At 40.2% G+C, this 20143-nt stretch overlaps 1 protein-coding gene across 1 annotated transcript in view; it reads left to right on the top strand.

Moving 5' to 3' along the window:
- The window catches only part of ERBB4 (erb-b2 receptor tyrosine kinase 4), a 976023-nt gene that overhangs the window by 381621 nt on the left and 574259 nt on the right, over positions 1-20143 (top strand). Inside the window, exon 2 of the mRNA XM_084642839.1 lies at positions 15219-15370. Coding sequence (XP_084498965.1) covers positions 15219-15370 — 152 coding nt within the window. The remainder of the gene's footprint in view (positions 1-15218; positions 15371-20143) is intronic.

Here is a 20143-nt window from a genome sequence, read left to right as displayed (position 1 = left end):
CAGTTCTTTATTTTGTTATTAAATGCTGACTTCTCCTGTGGAAGCATTTATAGAAATGTTATTAGATATCAAGATAGAGTCCAAGAAGTAATTGGGAGTGTGTGTGTTTCCATTTACAAGGCTTAATCCTTTTCCACTGGCAGCAAAGCTATTAAGCAGCTGTTATAACTTTCAGTGCTCTACTACCTACAAACCTGTGCCCCTAATGGGGCAATTTGACCAGTGGATCTGTGTAGCCAAATAAACCACTGGGCATGTCTTTGCCTTGTCCCCAGAACTCCCCTCTATGTTGTCGGAGCACTGGGTGCAGAAGAGGGGACATATTGTCCACTCCATGGCATGTTGCCTCTGAATGAGGGACCTGTGGTGTAGAACTGTTCAGAAATGGGAATTTTTTCCCTGTGAAAAATTTTAGGTTTTTCATTGAAAAATGAACTTTTTGTTTTTGTTTTTCAGCAAACAAAATGGAGAATCAGGTCCCCCCCGTTTCTGTGTTATAAGGGGACAGGGCAAAACACTGGATTTTTAAGTTGTTTATTTCTCACCACTACCTTAAAAAGTCCCCAGAGTTTGTGTAGGGAGTCAGCCCTTTGCTATGTTTAAAGAAGTGGTATCAAGACAAAATAAAAACGAATGGGATTGAAAACCAGCTTCTGAGTGTACTTGGCACACACGTGTGCACAAACTCTTTGTTTTTCCTCTCAACCTACAGTATATAATTTCCAGCAAAGTGTTTGCAGTTTTGTTTGAAGAGAGACAAGCTCCAGGACAAATATTACTCCCTTGATAAAATAGTCCTATTATTGGACTCTTGGAGGAGTCACAACTAACACTGTTTCTGCTCATGGGATTTACCATTTGGAAGATATTTTATTGTTGTCTCATGACATTTCCCTGCACTTTAATGCTCATTTATGTAACTGTTTTCTTTGATTTATGACAGGTTTTCTTCATTTATAGCAGTGCCATAAATTGCGTGGCCTTACTTTCAATGGCTATAAATTCAGCAACATCACTAAAGCACAGAATGAAAAAAAAAACCCCACTTTTCAAACTGCCTTCTTATCACAACCACAAGCAAAACAACCCCATCTCTCTATACAAATCTACAACTAAGAATCAAAATAAGTCGGGGCACTAGGCTTGTTTGTTCGAGCCAGCACTTTTTCTTAGTGTAGAATGTAAGGAGTCCAAATCTGATGAAAGGACACAAGGGAACAAAACTTGCAGCGAGGAAAGCACCATTGAAAACATACTTTAAGTAGAAAATGTATCCTATCAAACTATACGCTCTAAATCCAAATTCTGCCATCCTTACTCACACTGAATAGCAGCGCATTGCTCAAACCATCCTAATGAAGTTACTGAGACTACTCAAGGAGTAATGTACTACTGAGTGGTAAGGGTTGAGGGTAGAACACCATGGCTGGTGTTTATTTCATAAAGCTGGTGACAGTGCTACCCTTCTGAACTGACCACACAGGGTCCAAGGTAATCAAACCCGTAGAGATTTATCTCAAAATTAAACACAAAAACCAAACAAAAATAGACCAACACACCTCCATGCAGAAATCAAGTACATAAGTGTCAGCCTCAGAAGAAATGTTCCAAAAACTATGAGAATAACAAACAGGGGATTTATAAATTGCTCTAATGGTCCCAATTTTCCAAACCGTGTGCTTTAAGTAAGCTCCTAAATCCATATTTGGGCACCTAAATAAAACTGGTTTAATTTTCAGAGGTGCTGCACACCTGCAGCTCCCATTGACTTTGCTGGGATTTGTGGTGCTCAACATCTCTTCAAAGTGGGTTACTTTAATTTGAGTGCCTAAATATGAATTTAGGAGTTTAATTTAAAGCACTCATATTTGGAAAAAAAAAATTGGCCTGTTTGTGTGTTTGTGTTTGTGTGTATGTGCATAGGCGCTGACTCGGTGAGCACTCCGGGGCTGGAGCATCAACAGGGAAAAAATGATGGTTGCTGAGCACCCACCAGCATTCCCCACCCATCAGCGCCTTCCCCTCCCTCCCAGGACCTCCCACCCCCCATGATCAGCTGTTCCGCAGCATGCAGGAGGTGCCGGAGGGGGAGTGAGGGCAGGGCGTGCTCGGGGTAGGGAGCAGAATGGGGTAGGAAGGGGCAGGCAGAAGTGGGGGCGGGGCAGGAAGGGGCGGGGTCAGGAAAAGGCAAGGTGGGGTGGGGCCTTGGGGGAAGGGGTGGAGTGGAGGCGGGGTCTGGGGCAGAGTGGAGGTCGGGCACCCCACGGATCATTAGAAAGTCGGTGCCTCTGTTATGTGAGTGTGAGTGCATACACATACTCTCTGTACATGTCATTGTAATTACGGTAGATATTTTGCATTTTGTGTGTGTAATTATATACATACGCACCTTAACAAGATGAATCACTGTTTATATCTGAACTGTGAAAAAATATAAGAAATGAGGGATTATCTCTAATAAAACATATTTGTTAGGTTTAAAATTAGGCTACACATAATACAGAAAAAACACATTTTAGGTTTTTATACTATACATTTTAGTGCTCAGAAAAGTTAAGCTTTGCATCCTATAAAATGCAGAAATCTGCACTTGAATAATCTGTTTTTATGCCTCAGTGTAACGGGGGATATTCAGAAAATAAAAGAGCCAATTAAAAGTCTTTGCATTCTTTCTCAAACGTGATAGATAAAAAAAGCTTATTTTACACACATTACCACAGTGCCCAAACTGTGGTCCTGATGTCATAATGCTCAGTCCTTTATCTCTGTAAGAGCTGCAGGATCAGACCCAAATTTATCTGGCCAGTCCCAATTCAGCAGTCAGAATTACCTTGGTCTTAAACGGTGCAACCACTTGTGTTCTCAGCAAGACTTAAAGGTCTAAGTAATATTTAATCAGCTGTCTTATATTATGTGAACTTTCTTGTCTATTTGGCAAGGTTTTTTCCTGTTTTTTTTTTAAGCCTGTGTGTTCATCAGTGGAAAATAAACTACAGCAGTTTAATTTCAGTTTAGGAAACCTGTGGATATTGGCAAAAAAAAAAAAAGGAAAAAAAGTCAGATTCTTCTGAGTTGCACATTCAGCTTGAGGAAGTTAGAGAGAAACATTGCTGTCAGTTAATTCTGTTTTCTCTCTTGCACAGTTGAGAAGAGGTTATCAGGCCCTGAAGGGGCTACTCTGTGCTTAAACGCTCAGTTTATTTGGTCCCTGGTGAAAAGTTGTTTGTCTTTATTTCCCACATGTTTGTCTTTAGTTCTCCTAGTTTTAGTGTTGCGAAGTTGCTAGAATTTTCTTGTTATATAAAGTCATTGCTCAATCTAATTAAATATCATAGACATTTGATCCTTTTAATTAAGTGACTTGTGGATTATACGATAATTGCTAACTCCATACATTGTTGTTCTATATAATTGTACTTTGTAGGTCACAGGGAAACATTTCATTTTTTTTTACATCACAAGTAACCATATAGTTACCCTGTAACTAAATAGTAATTGCCATGCACTTAAATGGTAAATAAGTACCCACAATTACATTAATATACGCCTTGTGAAATAAAGCACTGATAAGACCTCCAATCTGAGCTGCATTTTTTTCACAAGCACATGCTAAAATGTTAAGAAGACCAAAAGAAACTTTTATCATGTTTCGGGTAACCAGACAGCAAGTGTGAAAAATAGAGACAGGAGGTGGTGGTGGTAGTGGGGAGAGGGTGGGGGGTTAATAGACGCCTATACAAGACAAAGCCCCAAATATCGGGCCTGTCCCTATAATATCTGCTTCACGTCACCAATGTAGTTTAAAATATACTGAAAGTGTATGGAAATTGCAGCAAGGACCCAATTCCTCTTCCCATTGAAACTGATGGCAAAATTCCCATTGATTTCAATGGGATCAGGATTGGGCCTGCACTGGATGAATAGACTTCCCTGTGTTCACCCAAAATGAGTATGTTTGTACACTGTTAATTAAAATGCATTTAAGTAGAGTGAATGTGTGCAGAATTCAGGCAACCCCTCTGCAGAAAAAAAGCCCCCTGGCTGTTCCAGCGACAAATAAAGCACGAATCCCCAAGGAGTTTCAGTATTGTGGGAGTTGCTATGGCATTCCGTTGCTGGATTGCCAAAGCAATGCCCTGTGCAAGTTAAGCAGACACTTGGCCCTCTAGGAGAGGGGCAGCTTTACAAAGAAAGAAGGGGGGGGGGGGGAGGAATACTTCATGTTTTCAAGCTAAGAAGCATTATTTATAAGGAAGGGAAATGATTTGGTACCAACTTTACCCCAGATGTGACAGGGGTCTCTCAGTGAATCAGTTCTTGGTGTTTCTTTTTCATGTTACGCAGTTATTCATTTTGTGGCTTGTCTTCTCTTTTCTTCTCCTACCCCCAAGAAACTTGCCTGCCATTGTGCCCTGAAGAGGCAACATAAAACCTTCTCATTGTTGGGCAGGTTTTTCCTACAGCGGGTAGTGACCTCACAGAGCAGAGAGAGCCAGGATGGCAGTGGGTGTGCCTGTATATGGTGTAACGACGCTCGTGCTCTCTAAGGAGAGCTGACTTCCCAACCGATAATCCTGGGAATTATAATTGTAAAGGACTATTCTGGATGGGACAAAAATTTACCCTCATGATGTGAAGGGTGAGAGCACAGATGGGGTTAGTTAATGCTGGGAAAGCGCTCTGGTCCAGTGGATTAAGGACGCTTCTGGAAGTTTTGTGGCCAGGGTTCTAGTTTGTAATCTTAGGCCAGTATTTTCAAACTTGGGTGCTGAAAGTGAGGTCCCTAGATCCATATTTCAGTACCTAAACAAAAGTGGCCAGATTTTTATAAGTACTGGACATCAGTGACTCTCACTAATCTTAGTAGGAGTTGCTGATGATCATCCTTCATTTGGGTGCCTAAATACAAATTTAGGGTTCTATCTGTAGGCATCTAGGTTTGCAAATGTAGGCTTTTACCTACACAGAGGTAAAATGGGTCTAATACTGTATGTACTTACAAGCCTTCCTCACAAGAATCTTGCAAGTGTAAACTAGGTTAACATATGCAAAGAGAAATCTTGGCTCCAGGAATGCGGGGAGCAACCAAGATTAAAATCTTTGGCTTCTTTTTTTAATTTGCCTAATACTTGTGGCCTAGTTCCCCATTTTTGGCAGCTATCATAGTGAACTCAGCAACCCTGTTCCCTTCTACTCATCTGTCTACCCATTCTATTTGGCTCCCAGGGGAAAAGCCACAGTATAATTTACTTCCACGTGGTTGTGTGTCTACGGAACAGTGGGGGCCTGGTGCTTCCCTACTACTTAGTGACAGGGATGGGGAACTTGGCAGCTCCAATGCTCCCTGCCCCCATGGGCTACTCCTCCAAATACATATTATATTTTAATTGCTTTTAGTTAACATAAATAAGGATCCAGAGTGCACATCAATATTTGGAAAGCGAAAGAAAGTTTTGATTTATTAGCCAGGAGGAGGTTTTTAGGCTACTTTGCGTTTTGTCTGCATCAATCATAAATGACAATGTGGTAGAAGATCAGTTTCACTTGGGGAATGACCTTTTGTATCGTTCTATAGATTTCTCAGCTGAAGTCCTCGGTCATGGAAAAAAAACCCTGCAATATCCTGACTTGGGGAGAACATTGTGGTGAAAGAGAATAGGTGTTTAATCTTGTGTGACTAATGCTATTGATCAAATTAGGAAATATAATGACAAGGAATAATGGGAAATATAATGATGAAGAGTAACTATCCAGATCTTCTATCAGCAAGTTAAAGGTTTATTCTGTGGAGTTATCTTTCCTTTGGTTAGAAAATATTAATTGAAAGAGAAGGAATTTGAACAATTTATTAAAAAAATCTGAATTGAGGAAATCTTTAAGTACATCATTTTGTACCATCACGACCTCAGTTCTGACCTGGAAGAGGATCACCAATTCTGTGTAGAGACAGTCTGTAGGCCTCTTTAAACCAGATTCTACCAATTGATTATTTGGTTGCATGTTGCATTTGGAACTAAATGGGAGTGCTGGTGAGATTTTATAGGAGAACTAGGTTATTTTTGTTTTTTGGTTTTGGTCTCCTGCTTATGATGAGAAAGTGTTGCATCCAGTCTAAGCCATGATGTGTTAGGTCTCATTACATATTTACTTATGTGTACTTAAAAGGAAGTCTTTTTCATTTTAAATTATTTTCTAATCCAGTTTCTGCGCCAGGAATTTGCCATTTTGATCGCAGATGAGCGGGTGTGTCAAATCATAGTCTTTTAAAGGATGATTCCATTAAACAATGGAATGGTAAAAGTGCAACTAGGGCAAAGATTGAAGACTGCTGTTAGTGTCTACATACCGTGTGTCACCTTCATCCCCATGGCATCCCACCAGCTTGGAGGCTTGTACTGTCCCTCTTGATCTAAGCAAGCAGTTTCAGGTTCACAGCAAGACCTCAAGGAGAGCCAGATGATAGAGCAGATGGCTGATGACTGATTTGGCAAAGTTTGATGAGTGGAAATTGTTTGCTTTAATTGCTTGTCAAGTCTGGTATCTACGGTAGAGTTAAGGGTCTACTACCTAAACTTAGAACAGAACAGAATAAAGAAAAGTGGAGGGGGGCCAAGGTAAACCAATTTACCCACAGCCCTGGGGAGGAATAATGCTGCTGGCACAGCCTAAAGAGTCTGTACCTACTTTCTAGTGCTGTGTGCATGATTTACATCCTGCAGCACGTTTTCACTCTATGATGTTGTAACTGAAGAGGACAAAATGTGTATGATGAAACTAGATGAGAAATAATACTGTAAAAAAATAACTTAAAATGACTAGGCAACAAAGGATGACATGGTCTAATATGAACAATTATCCTTGAAACACGGCACTATAAATCTAGTTACTAATGTGATATCATTCTGACTGATGCCCACATGTTCACTACATCCTCTGAAATATGCTACAACATAAAATGAACAGATATTTTCAGGACATAATGCAAAGTCTATGTATTAGCCCAGGAAAGAGTAATCACACACAGATAATCATTCTTGATTAAGATACAGTCACTCTCAATATTTATAAATACCGATTACTTCTTTGTGATAATCTCCTAGGACTGAGAAATTACTTCCCTTTGAAAACTTTTTTTGTCATTTCAGAGACATCTTTGTGGTACTGAGTAAACACCCTCTGATGAGCCCTTGTTGAAAGGGAGAGAGCGCAGATGAAAGGGCTTCAGGAATAAGATTTAGAAGGAACAATGTGTCTGAAACAACATTGGGCTGTTAATTCAGAAAGTTAATTCAAGGCCTTTTATTCTTTCAGTCATGAATGACACTAACCCTACTCAAAAAACCCTAACTCCTCCTCCCGCCACCCACCCAACCAACCAAACGAACTGAAAAAACAAATCCCCACAAATTGTAAGATTTCTTTTTTCAGTTGGACAAAGGTTTAGTTTCATTTTAATGCGTCAGTACCTCATGGGTATTCGGCTCATTTCTGATCCATTCACTCATGCTGAGTATTACCTTAATCAATTAGTATTCAAATTAAAATCAGTGGCAACACTCAAATTTCTAAGAGTTTTCCTATATTCTAAAATATTACCACATAGGTTGTGAAGAATCAAGTTAGCTGGCATGACGTTGACAGTGCATTTGCAATGTTGTTCTAGCTGTGTTGGTCCCAGGATACTAGAGAGACAAGGTGGGTGAGGGTAATATCTTTTATTGGACCAACTTCTGTTGGTGAGAGAGACAAGAGCCCTTCTTCAGGCCGGGGGAAGACTTGAAGCTTGTCTCTTTCACCAACAGAAGCTGGTCCGATAAAAGATGATATCTCACCCACTTTGTTTCTCATGCTTTTGCGGTCAGTGGAGATCAGAATAAATTGTGACAGCTAATCATGGGTAAACCCAGAGGCTGAAAGCGTTGCTAGCTGACATGAGGTTGTGAATACTTCTTGCCCTGGTCTGTGTTGACAGCGAAATCATATTCAGTATCAGCTTACTCCATTCTATGTAGCCATATTCAAACATGGTAACAATTTGTAATGTAGAAAATTCCTTAAGGAAGGCAGCCCCACTTGTGTCAGCTGAGCTTTGTATTAGGGAGTGTAGAGAAAATTCTAATCCAATTGTCCTGTTCCCTACATTGCCAAGCTGCCCTCTAAGTAACAATTTGTGGTCCTGTCCGCCACTTCTAACCCTCTTTCTAATTGTCTCTAATATAAAACTTTAAACATTCCTTTAGCTAGAAATATACTTCTTCTAACTAGAATCATCCTTCAAAAACATTAGGTTTAAACGAGAGGAAAAAAGGTTTCTGAATTCATATTAGCTTTGCTTCCTCCCAAAAGAGAGATCTACAAAAGTTTAAATTCAGTGAGACCCGTCCTTAATTAGAACATTCTTAATTGCAGGAAAAACCAGGTTTATGGTTGATTAGCTGGAAGATTCTAGGAGAGTGCAAAGTAATGAAAAGGCCAGGAGGGAGTTCCCCTCTTCTTTTTGTATATTTTACAGCAAGGGGTAATCTAGGCTATTGTTAAGAGGTGAGGCTATAATGAAGGCAATGTTAAGTGCTCCAAATTTGCCAGTAATTAGTGGCTTCTTAAAGGACCCACCTGTAATTTTTTCTGAGAGTTTTGGAAACTTGGCACCAATGCTTGAGATTGCTAATAAAACATTACTTTATCCATTCCTTCAAGAGTCCCTGACAATGTCTTGTCTATAAAAGCAAATGTAATTAAGTAAATAAATTACGGCCAGGAGTAGCATACAAATAGATTGCAATTGTGTAAGAAAGAGGCACTGTGTATTGTTTCGCTCGCCTTGTCCAAAGTAAGAGAACTTGCAATTCTGTTTTCATAAACAGTCTCCTGAAATCAATGAGTCTGATGTTTTAAGCATGGTCTTGTGTATATACGGCCTGATTGACAAATCGATCGACAAATGAAAGTCGTGCTGCACTCAAGCAAAACCTCATGTAGAGAGAGACAAATGATTTTTATGCATCGTTGCCAGTGCCTTGTCATGAGATCTTTTCCCCCATAAAAAAGTCAAACTCAATCTTTCATGATTTAAAAAAGAAAGAAAGGTGGATCTCGTAGGGCTTGCCTATACATGGAATTGCTATTCCCGAATAACTCCATGTAAGGATATTCTTATTCCAGAACAAGATTATTCTACTTTTGGATTCAGGAATAGGTCCATGAATAGACAAGCCCTTAGAATGTTTGATTACAAAAATTAAAAAGATCAATTGTTGAGCTAGGAGGGTTTAAAAACAAACAGCTAGAATTAGTAGAAGACTAGTTATATTCGGTCAAAAATTGTTTCTTCATTTAAATATATATTGATTATCACTAGCGCAGGGTAAAATAATTAACTCATATTTGTTGGAATGTGTAAGTGAATCCAATTTGATCATGTTGCTACTTGCTACTTGTTAGTTTTGAGTGAACATTTGAATGATTTAGTGGTGCTGGAAAAAATGGTAATGGAAAATTTAATTCCAATGTTGCATGCATGAGTATCTATGGAAAGAGTAAGCCAAATTCATGCATATAAGTGCTATAATTGCTTGCATGCTCATCTAGTTAGAGAACAGAGACTAGAGAACAGAACAGAGTCTGTGACCTAGCTGCCCAATCACAAGGGTAAACAGCCTGAATTTTGAATATTTGTGACTAAACCTCGACTGAAAATTGTTAAAGTATACGTACTGAGTAAATTGCACTAGAATCTGGGTAGGGATTGACTACCCAAAGATGCGCCACAAATGGATGGTAGGCTCTTTTGGATGATGTCACAGGGGTGGCTGGCCCTTTCAGATGATATCAGTGTTGAACATTACGTCCAACCGTACACAACTGGGACTTCATTTAAACACTCCAAAAAAACCCAAACAAACCCCAAACCAATGCTTTTGTCCATTATGATCAGTAGGTGAGGAGGGAAAAAACGGTGGTGGGGCAGGGACACAAAATTAATGTTGGAGATGAAGAGAAGCGATTGGGGTGGGGGGTGAGAGCATGTGGGGGGTCGGAAATGATGCTTTGAACTGTCCTTTTCTCCGGAGTTCCAAGATGCCCTGTCAGCAACAATCGGTGGCTCTGTCAGCCACGTATAGCCCATTTTCTAGTGTAAAAGCTAAACTGGGAGCCAGTTAATAGACCACATTTTCTTTTTATATAAACGAAAGTGGCTGCTAGGCTATAAACTACAGCTGAAAGAGCAGTAGGGTTTCTGGAGGGTAGCAAGGAATAGTCCAGGACATCTTAAATTAAATCAATTGAAAGAAGAAGGGGTTAGCAAAATTGTACAAACCATAGATATACTCCAGCTAATTGGGAGATGGTATTTATAATCTGTCTTCTATTTTTTATCCTTTTACTAGGACCTGCTGTTCATAGGGAAAGGATACATTGCACACAACTATCTTTAGCTGATTTTATTTTTAACTGAGACATAGCCATACTTGAATAGCGATAAACCACACCAATGTGTCTTAATCAGAAATTGGACTTCTCAGGTAGTGGGAAGCACTTAGCCTTCAACCCGATGAGAGGTATGCATCGGTGCCGACCGTCAGGGCTTATTGCCATAATAAAAACAAATGTGAGGGAATTGTAATATGCTTGTGGATACCCTGTCTGCAGAGAAACTTATTTTTCAAAGCTGTGTGCTACAGGCATCCCCTTTATAGCTTGTCGATCACTCTGTCTTTTTGCTTGTCTGTCTTTATTGGAAAATGTAAGGCAATCACAGATTTTCCCTGTGCATATTGCACATACAGAAACCACTCTCCCTCGTTTTTACCAGCCTTGTGACACCCGTGGTGTGTGAATTTCTAATCAAAGCTGGAATATTCACATCACAGAGGTGACCAAGGCAGGTACAAAAGTGAGAGAAACTATCTGGTGATGATACATACACGGCAATTCTCCTCCGACTAAGGTCAGGGGCAAGTGAATTGTTCTTTTTTAACCGATGGAGGCGCTCCTACGGGGACTGCTCTTAATGTGTGATCTTTATTATATAGCTGCTAGTCAATTTCTGGTGATGTATATAAATGTGTTTAACAATACACGGTGATGTGCTTTGAAGGGGCACTGTTATATTTATGAAATATAGATTACAAAGTTTTTGAATTGCAGGGGAAAGCTGACATATTTTGGCATAAATGTATTAACGCCCATAAGTACTGAAGCATATATTGCACCGGCAGCCTTTAAAATATTTGCGTTATTGTTGCATTTAATTTTAAAAAGCAGTAACAGTAGATAAGTGCTAGGTATTGTTTTTGTTACAAGAACTAAAAATAGGAGAGATGGCTCATTTAATACCTTCTATAAAAGTCTGGGTTAGATGCAAACTCGGGACCAAATTCAGCAAGTTAGTTAAGCATGTGCTCAAATTTAAGCGTATGAGTGTATGCTACTCACTAAAATTAGGTGCATGCTTTAGTACCTTGTTAAGTCCACTTAACTCACAGTTAAAAATGCATAGTTAAAACAGTACCATTTACTAACAGTTTAAAATACACTTCCTGACCTTGGTGCCCCCGTTTTTGATTACATGTCGTATGTCACAAGCCACTTTGTGTTCCTTCTCCAAAAGAGCTTATTCTCCATTTGGCCTTGGCCTCTGTTCAGATCTTGAAAGACTAGTAAGAGATTCTTTCTTGTATCTCCAAAAAGACATCTGAACATGATATATGAGCATGCTTTATGAAATTTACAGTAGGCATTGCACAAAGAACCCTAATGATTCTGGCTCCTAGCGGGGATTCTGACATTGTTCCAGATAAACCAAAACTCCTTTGTTATTATAAATAGGACCAGCATTTTCAGTCACCACAGGGATCATTTTTTCATTGCTAGTTATATCTTCCAGTAAAAAAAAAAAATCTTATCAGCTTTGTCTGCTTCATTTAGGAGTTCAAGTCCCAGCAAAGGGAGGGTGGAGGCACTCTGAAGTCTTGCATCTTTAGATCTTCCCATGAAGAACTTCTTAGGATGGTTCTCATTAGGGGATTTGTCATTATTGGGAAGACAGTTCACTACTGGAGGGCTTCTTATCATTTCGTATTGTACCCTGCAGTGCCTCATTGCCTGGGCAGGGAGGAGAGATGCCTTGAGAACTGCATTGCTGAGAAAGTCTATGAAAAGGTGTAACACTGGGGATTTCCTTTTATGGGCTTTGTTTTGTTTGCTGAGAGCTAACATTTGTTTTTGAACTCCAGCTCCCTTCTGGAGCACTACTTAAAAACTGACCTATATTTATTTGAAAAATTACCTTAAAATTATAAAACATACAGGCCAGTAATGAATATAAGGAATACACTTACTGCTCATGTTTTCTGTGTAGACATAGCCAAAGTGTATAATCAACTTCACCATTTAGTTGACAGTAGAACTTCCTGTCACCTGAACTGGAAATATAACATCCCTCTTCTGCAGTGCTCTGGGAGGGCATGTGTGACTGGAATCCCACGGGAGCCAGCTGAGGTCACTCAATTAGGGTGAACTGCAAAGAATGGGGCAGGCAATCCCCAAAGCTGGTGGATATTCCAATACTTAGATTTAACAAGCCAGCACAAAATAGCTTTTATTATACCTCACTGGTTACAAAAGAAGTCAACAACACAGTTCCCTTAAAGTAACTTGGCCTCAGGCCTCCACTTAGATACCCAAGTCAAATATGATAAGGATTAATGAAAATCTTATTCATCATATGAAAAAGGTTCTACCAATCCCAAAGGATTGGACATGTTACCTCCCAGGTCAATGAATATTCCAGATCTTACACAAATACACACTTACAGTCAATTCTTATTAACTAAACTAAAATTTATTAAAAAAGAAAAGGGAGAGAGAACTGGTTAAAAGATCAGTATACATACAGACATGACTCCATCTTGAGATTCAGATTCATAGAGAGATGGAGAGCTTTGTAGATACAAAGAGTTCTTTCAGAAATAGTTCATAGGTTATAGTCCAATGTTTATATTCAGGGCAGTCCAGTCAGAACTAGGATCTCAGTTCTTATGGCTTAGGCTTCCCCTGCATGCAATCTCAAGCAGATCTGAGATAAAAAGGATTGGGACCCAAAGATCTTTTATACAATTCCAGGCCTTCTCTGACAGTTCGGAGCCCTGAGTGGAACAATAGGCACTCATGGGGACTTTGAAGTGGATCCATTTCCTAAGCATCCCGGTAATTATCCACACAGATTAACACAAGGCAATTGCCTGTTTTTTCTACCATTCGCAGATGATTTGCTATACACTTCAAAGAGAGATGAATGCAGTGATATCCAATGTTTACAGTTCATTTACATGTTAAGATGCTCTTTTGATCTCTGAATTAACAGAATACAGCATAGACAGGGACCATGTTGATTTCTACCAGTATATATGTAAATACACAAACATTATCTCCTCATATGTTTTTAAGGGTTGAATTTGAGTCATTTATCCTGCAGAATGCTTATTAACCCTTTTGGTCATGCGTCACAGCGTGCTTTCCCCCACGGCCCAGAAAGAGGGTATTCACTGGTAACAGCAGAAGCAAAATGGAAGCAGAAGAGGCAGCAGTCAGGCCTATGTAAAGGAAGGGGAGCAAAGGTGGTCTTGAGCCAGGGGCGAAAGTAAGTTAGAGGACTTACCGGTACGCTGGAGTCCTGAGCAGGGGGCATGGCCTCAACCAGAAGAGGCGTGGCCTCAAATCCCCAGGGCCAGGGCTCCAGCTGTGGTAGTGGCAGCTGGGAGCCCGGGGCCCTTTAAATCACCCCCGAGCTACCAGCTATAGGCCTTTGGCAGCAGGGCTCCGGCGGGGATTTAAAGGGCCGGCGCAGTAGCGGTGGCTGGAGCTCTGGGGCTCTTTAAATCCCCGCCAGAGCCCCCCCACCCCTACCCCAGGGCTCAGGCAGCAGGGCTCAGGCCAGGATTTAAAGGGCCCAGGGGAGGGGGGTAGCAGCGGCTGGAGCTCCGGGGACCTTTAAATCCCTGCCGCCGCTACCCCAGGGCTTTAAATTGCCCTCTGGGAAAGCCAGTCCTGGTACGGCGCACCGGCTCTTACCGGTACACTGTACTGGGGTGTACCGGCTTACTTTCACCTCTGCCTTGAGCACATCTGGTGTTGCTCTTGCTTTGTCCAAATGACCTTTCTAAACATTAGCAGATGAACTGGAAAATTCCCTACCTGCTTTAAAAAATAATCTTTAAAAGATGACATATTATTTAAAGCGTGCTTCATCAGAAACATAAAGAAAATCCATTTAAAAGAAAATGAATCTCACCATATTCCTTTAACCATGTTTTGAGTGTGAAATATTCATTGTTAAGGAAGGTCACACCCGGAAAGAAATCAGCTTGACTTTCAGAATCAGGCTGAGTTTCAATTAGGTGGAAAACCCCCATCTTTTCACTTGTAAATGAACAGATTTTGTTTGGAACCACTGAAAGAAGCACACATGGGCTGGCCTGTTTGATGCCATTTCGACCGTGAGTTTTCAGAAGAGAACTACACTTCAAAAAATGTTTTTGAAGTTTTTCTGGTTTGCCTGATCCTTAACATATGTGTGTATATTTCATTATAATCATCATAGAGAAGAGAAAAGGAAATTTTCTTTGTTTATTCCTTCTGTACTTCCTACAAAAACTTGAAAGACTGGAATATCTTTCTGGTAAACTTCCTATAGTCTAACACAAGTTATTGGAGTAACTGGCTGAAATTATCTGGTTTGTGTTAGAGAGGAGGCCAGAATACATGATACTTTGGTCCCTTCTGGTCTTACAATCGTTGAAATTATGAATAGCCCTTCTAGATTTAGAGACATGTTCTGGTCAATGGCAATCTCCTATGGGGTTCTCTGAAACTAGGATTTTGCCCTTACTTCTTACTTATGCATTGATTTGTAATATTTCTTTCATTTCTGTTTTATAAAGCCTTTTGCTTTTTCTCTGGTTAGTACCACAGCATTGTCTCTTTTGGTCATGCGTATTATACCACTGAGATTACTATGGAGAATATTTGTAGCTACCTCTCACTACTGTTGCTATTAAGGCAACTTGCAACGTTTTCCTTCATGACATAATACAGAGATTAAAACAGGATTTTCATTGCAGCTGGATGTAGCTTTGCCTACAACTTTTGTTCCCCACTTTGCTTCTGCGTCTCTGATCATTATAGATCATGTACATATTTTTTTTTCTTTTTTGCAGTGTGTGCTGGCACTGAGAACAAGCTGAGTTCTCTGTCTGATCTGGAGCAGCAATATCGTGCGTTGCGCAAGTACTATGAGAACTGTGAGGTAGTCATGGGCAACCTGGAAATCACCAACATTGAACACAACCGTGATCTTTCCTTCCTCAGGGTAAGCAACCTCTTTTTTCCACCTTCCCCATGGTGAGAGCGGATATTGGTGTTAGACTGCACAATAACAGAGTGTCTTGTTCGTAAGTGACGGTTCTTTTCTGCTGATTGGCTGAGCCAGTCATGGAAGCAGACCATAAAAAGACACAGCAAGGTCAAGGTGCAAAGTACAAGAACAACAGTGTTGTTGTGAGTGAGGCACTGAGTGTACAGTTACCAGGGTTTCTGATAGAAGGTACTGGCAGTTCATAGTATATGACATTTAATGTGTTTGTGCCTCTCTGTGTTGCAAACTGGTGTGAAGGTGTGTTAGGAAGGGACCTAGGAAGGTCAGAGGATTTTGCAGATAAACACTTCTGGTTTTAACAGGCTAATCCTAGTAAAATGCCAGGCAGAAACAGTTAAAATGGTAAACAATAGGCGAACTCCTATTACTCCTAATACTTGTGTAACACTTAACCCTTACTAATATGTTCAGTAACACCCCGTCCAGTCACAGCTGTAGCTAAGGTGACCAGAATTCCCAATTTTATAGGGACGGCCCCAATATTCGGGGCTTTGTCTTAAATACCCCACACCCCCATCCCGATTTTTCACACTTGCCATCTGGTCACCCTCGCTGTGGCATTACAATGTGTGAAACCTCAAGTGGAGTCTCCAGGTGCTAGAGGATGTCAGTGGTGGACCAAGTGGTGCCCTGTCACAGGGCAGCGTCAGTCATGTGCCCCGTCAATGGTTTTTATTTTGCAGAATTTATGTTTTCACGTGCATATATGTGTGTATCTGTGTCTATACAGGTAGCTTTTCCCGTTGTGAAGAAACCCTTCTGCATACGTATTAGCGTAGTGCTATCACTCTAAGACTGCAGACAGCCTGACAATAGTAATCAAGAGAGATGGGGAGGATGAAAGCCAAATTAAGAGCCACTAAATGTCACTGTAGTTTATTCTTTGACAGTTGACTGTTTTAGAAGAAACATCCAGCTAATGGGATCATCCAGTGTATTTTGCTCCTTTGAGCGTGTTTTCCACCGGATTAAGGCTGCAGTGTGAGGGGAAGAGATCTTCAGGGATAGGAATGACTGTCAGGGGAAGGGAGAACAAATTTTAGTATGATTGTGACCCAAATGGGCCATAACATGGTATAGCTGGTCAATATGGATGAGGTCAAACCATGATTCAAATGGAGTAAAGCACCATCTTATATGGCTTGTTTTGATTATGTACAACTCTCATAAAACCCCTTTCTGTGTTTCTAAATGTGTGTGTCGGTGTGTAGATAACAATTGTAGGAGATGTGGAGACCGAGGGAAGAGGCCCGTCAAAATATCAGTCTAGGGGAAGGAATGGGAGGGCAGATGCGCACCCTAAATATTTTTCTTTGGATCGTTGGCCTGGAAAAGATTAAGGATAGGCAAAATGTTTGCTTTAGAGCTGTCTCATTTTGTTTTGCAGGGTCTTATGTGAACCTTTTGTTTAATATTAGTTCACAAAGATTTAACTTCCTACCGTTAGTTCTAACAAAGCTGAAGCACAAACCAAACTTTAGTCTGATTGGCACGTTTCCCTTCTTTTCAGGTTAAAATCACTGCAGTTTCATATGAGTTCCACTCCAAACCTCAACTTGGGCTCATGGTTGCTCAAAACTTAGACCAGTTTGCAAGCTTGCTAAATGGTTTGCAAGCTTGACTCAAACTAAAAGGTGCATTGAGGGTAGTTTTAAATCAGTTTAATTGATGACCAGTTAGCTACACAATTGCAAATGATAGTCTAGACATTCTGCAAACATAAAGGGTGAGTCCTAGGGTAAACCACCAACTTTAGAACAAGTGTCTATTGACTGTCTAGACTAATGTTCAGAGCCATGTTAGTTAATTGCCAATCAATTAACTCACATTAAAACAGGAACACAAACTCTACTCTAGACAAATCTTCACTGAACCTGGCCCAAGTTTCTGATACGTAATGAAACTGCAAACAGTTTTGCTTGGCTCCAAGTTTAGTTGTGAAAGCTTCTCACAACTCTAAATTCCTCCCTCTTTCACTGCACTGGCAGACCGTTTGGGGAGGAAGATCAGGATATGCTGTGAATTACTGAATCAGGGCTTCCCACGGAGGATGGCTTCAGTGAGGATTGCTTGTGGTTAAAGCTGGCCCCACCTAACTAAAAGAACAATTGTGGCCTATTCATTAAGCAAACTAGAAATGAAAATGAAGGTCTCTCCTATTTGTTTCCCCGGTGACGCTAAATATTCTACTTTTTCATACAAACTCCTCTGCTGTTCTTTTTTGGGCAAGCCTTCAATAGAAAAATAGAGGAAAATATTACAGGAAAAATAGCCATAAACTAAGCAAATGAGAAGAAGAAACGAGGGCCATCAGTGGTAAATCAAGGCAATTTACTGGCTTTGGCTTTGTGGAGATCATTACGACGGCTTTTATTTATTTATTTTACCTGGGACTGCCCTCTCACAGATGTCTCGGGCGGGAGGGGGGGGGCAGAAAAACACAAATATGAAAACAAACTGGCAGCTCTAGTCTAATATGATAAATTATCGTCATTAAACAGAGGAAAACGTGTTCTTGGGGAAATAAATAAATAAAAGGGTAGCATATTTATGCTAATAATTCAACATTCATTAGTTAGACATTATTATTTATTTTAAAAGCAATTTTAATGACCTAACAAAAGTGGCAGATGGGATCTAACCAAGAGCGAGGATATTAGTCACTTTTAGCCTTTTAAATGGTGAAATCTGTAATGTAAGTAACGCACAGCCTGCCCTGCTCCCCTCCACCCCCAGTCTTCTTACTTTCCTTCTACCTCAAATGGGCTTCAAGTAGCCAATAGACAGACAGCTGGCTTATTTATGTGTCTAGCTGATGAGCATCTATGTAAGCCTTCCTTCTTCCTCATTAGTACTGACCCTGACTCAGAAAACTTTCACGCCAGTAAACAGGCAAGACCTATTGAACTAGGCAAGGCGGGCTTTACCTCTTATTCTGCAATAGCAGATGAATACCAACATGAACGGGAGGGTAAAATGATGATTTTATTTGCACTGTGGAAGAAGATTAAAAAATAACAGCCCAGCTTTCATATTTATTCAGACACTTAACACCTACATGGATTGCTTTCATGTTTGGGTGTTAACTCTGCAGTTGTCTAATTATTAAAGATGAATGGTTCTACTTTTCCACTGCTTTCTACTTTGTTTCGAAAAGGTCCTTAAGCGGGTACGAGCCTGTGCTTAATCCAGTTGACTTCAAAGAGAGTGACTGATGCTTAAATTTACACACCTGCTTAAGTACCTTTCTGAATGAGGGACTTATTCCTGTGTAAGGTGAGTGTAAAATGCTGTCATTCTGTCTTATAAACCTCATATGACTTGCCTGCAGATAGATGAAACTGGTTGCCAATTCAAGCACCAGGTAATCATATAGGACAGTTACTGACCTTAGGACCAGATTCTGCCCTCTTTAATTGCATTAATTAACATTAGCAGGAGTATTGTGAGCAATACATGAGAAGTATTTCTTCCGCTCTACTCAGCAGGGATAAGGCCTCAACTGGAACACTGTGTCCAGCTCTGGGCACCATACTTGGGGAAAAGTGGACATATTGGAAAAAGTCCAAAAGAGAGCAACAAAATTGATTAAAGGTCTAAAAACATGACCTGTGATGAAATATTGAAAAAACTGGCTTTGTTTAGTCTGGAGAAGAGAAGACCGAGGCGGGACATAAGTCTTCAAATACATAAAAAGTTGTTATAGAGAGGAGGGTGATAAATTGTTCTTCTTAACCACTGAGGACAAGACAAGAAGTAATGGGGTTATATTTCAGCGAGGGAGATTTAAGTTTAGACATTAGGAAGAACTTCGTAACTGCAAGGGTAGTGACACACTGGAACAAGTTATCTAGGGACCTTGTGGAATCTCTGTCATTGGAGGTTGTTAAGAACAGGTTAGACAAGCACCTGTTATGGAAGATCTAGATAATACTTAGTCCTACCTTAGTGCAGGGGACTGGACTAGATGACCTATCAAAATCCCTTCCAGTCGTACATTTCTGTGATTCTATGATTAAGTAGTACCTTTCTTCATGAGTAGCCCTGACCTTAATGGGACTCCTTGCCAAGAAAGGGTAATACTCCGCATGAATACAGGATGACAGCATCTGGTCTTACCTAAATTGACAGAGATTAGTTACTAGGAAGCTCATGAATTTCAGACTGTACATCAGATCAGAACAGTTATCCTTCACCCCATATTTTTCTTTCTCCTGAAGCCTAATCTACACACAAGAAATGTTCACTGATATGGCTAAATTGATTTAGAAAGATGAGGTCAGTGAGGTAATATTTTTTACTGGACCAATATCTGGTGGTGGGAGAGACAAGCTTTTGAGCTACACAATGCTCTTCTTCAGGTCTGGGAAAGGTATTCCAAGTGTCACAGCTAAATACAAGATTAAACGGATCGTTTAGCATAAGTAGTTAGTATGTATTCTAAGGGATCATTCAAGGTGAAGTGGCCTATTAACACCTCTGTAGGGCAAAATGGAGGGTTAGTGGGTTACAGGTTGTTGTAATAAACCATAAATCCAGTGTCTCTATTAAGATCATGATTTTTAGTGTCAAGCAAAGTTATAAAAAGAAAAGGAGTACTTGTGGCACCTTAGAGACTAACAAATTTATTTGAGCATAAGCTTTCGAAAGCTCATGAAAGCTTTTGCTCAAATAAATTTGTTAGTCTCTAAGGTGCCACAAGTACGC

The sequence above is a fragment of the Lepidochelys olivacea genome (genome assembly GCF_965140295.1).
Source record: "Lepidochelys olivacea isolate rLepOli2 genome assembly, chromosome: 11".
NCBI classification, from domain to species: Eukaryota; Metazoa; Chordata; order Testudines; family Cheloniidae; genus Lepidochelys; species Lepidochelys olivacea.
The sequence above is the reverse complement of the archived record's forward strand: the minus strand, read 5'-3'. Positions and strand labels throughout refer to the sequence as shown.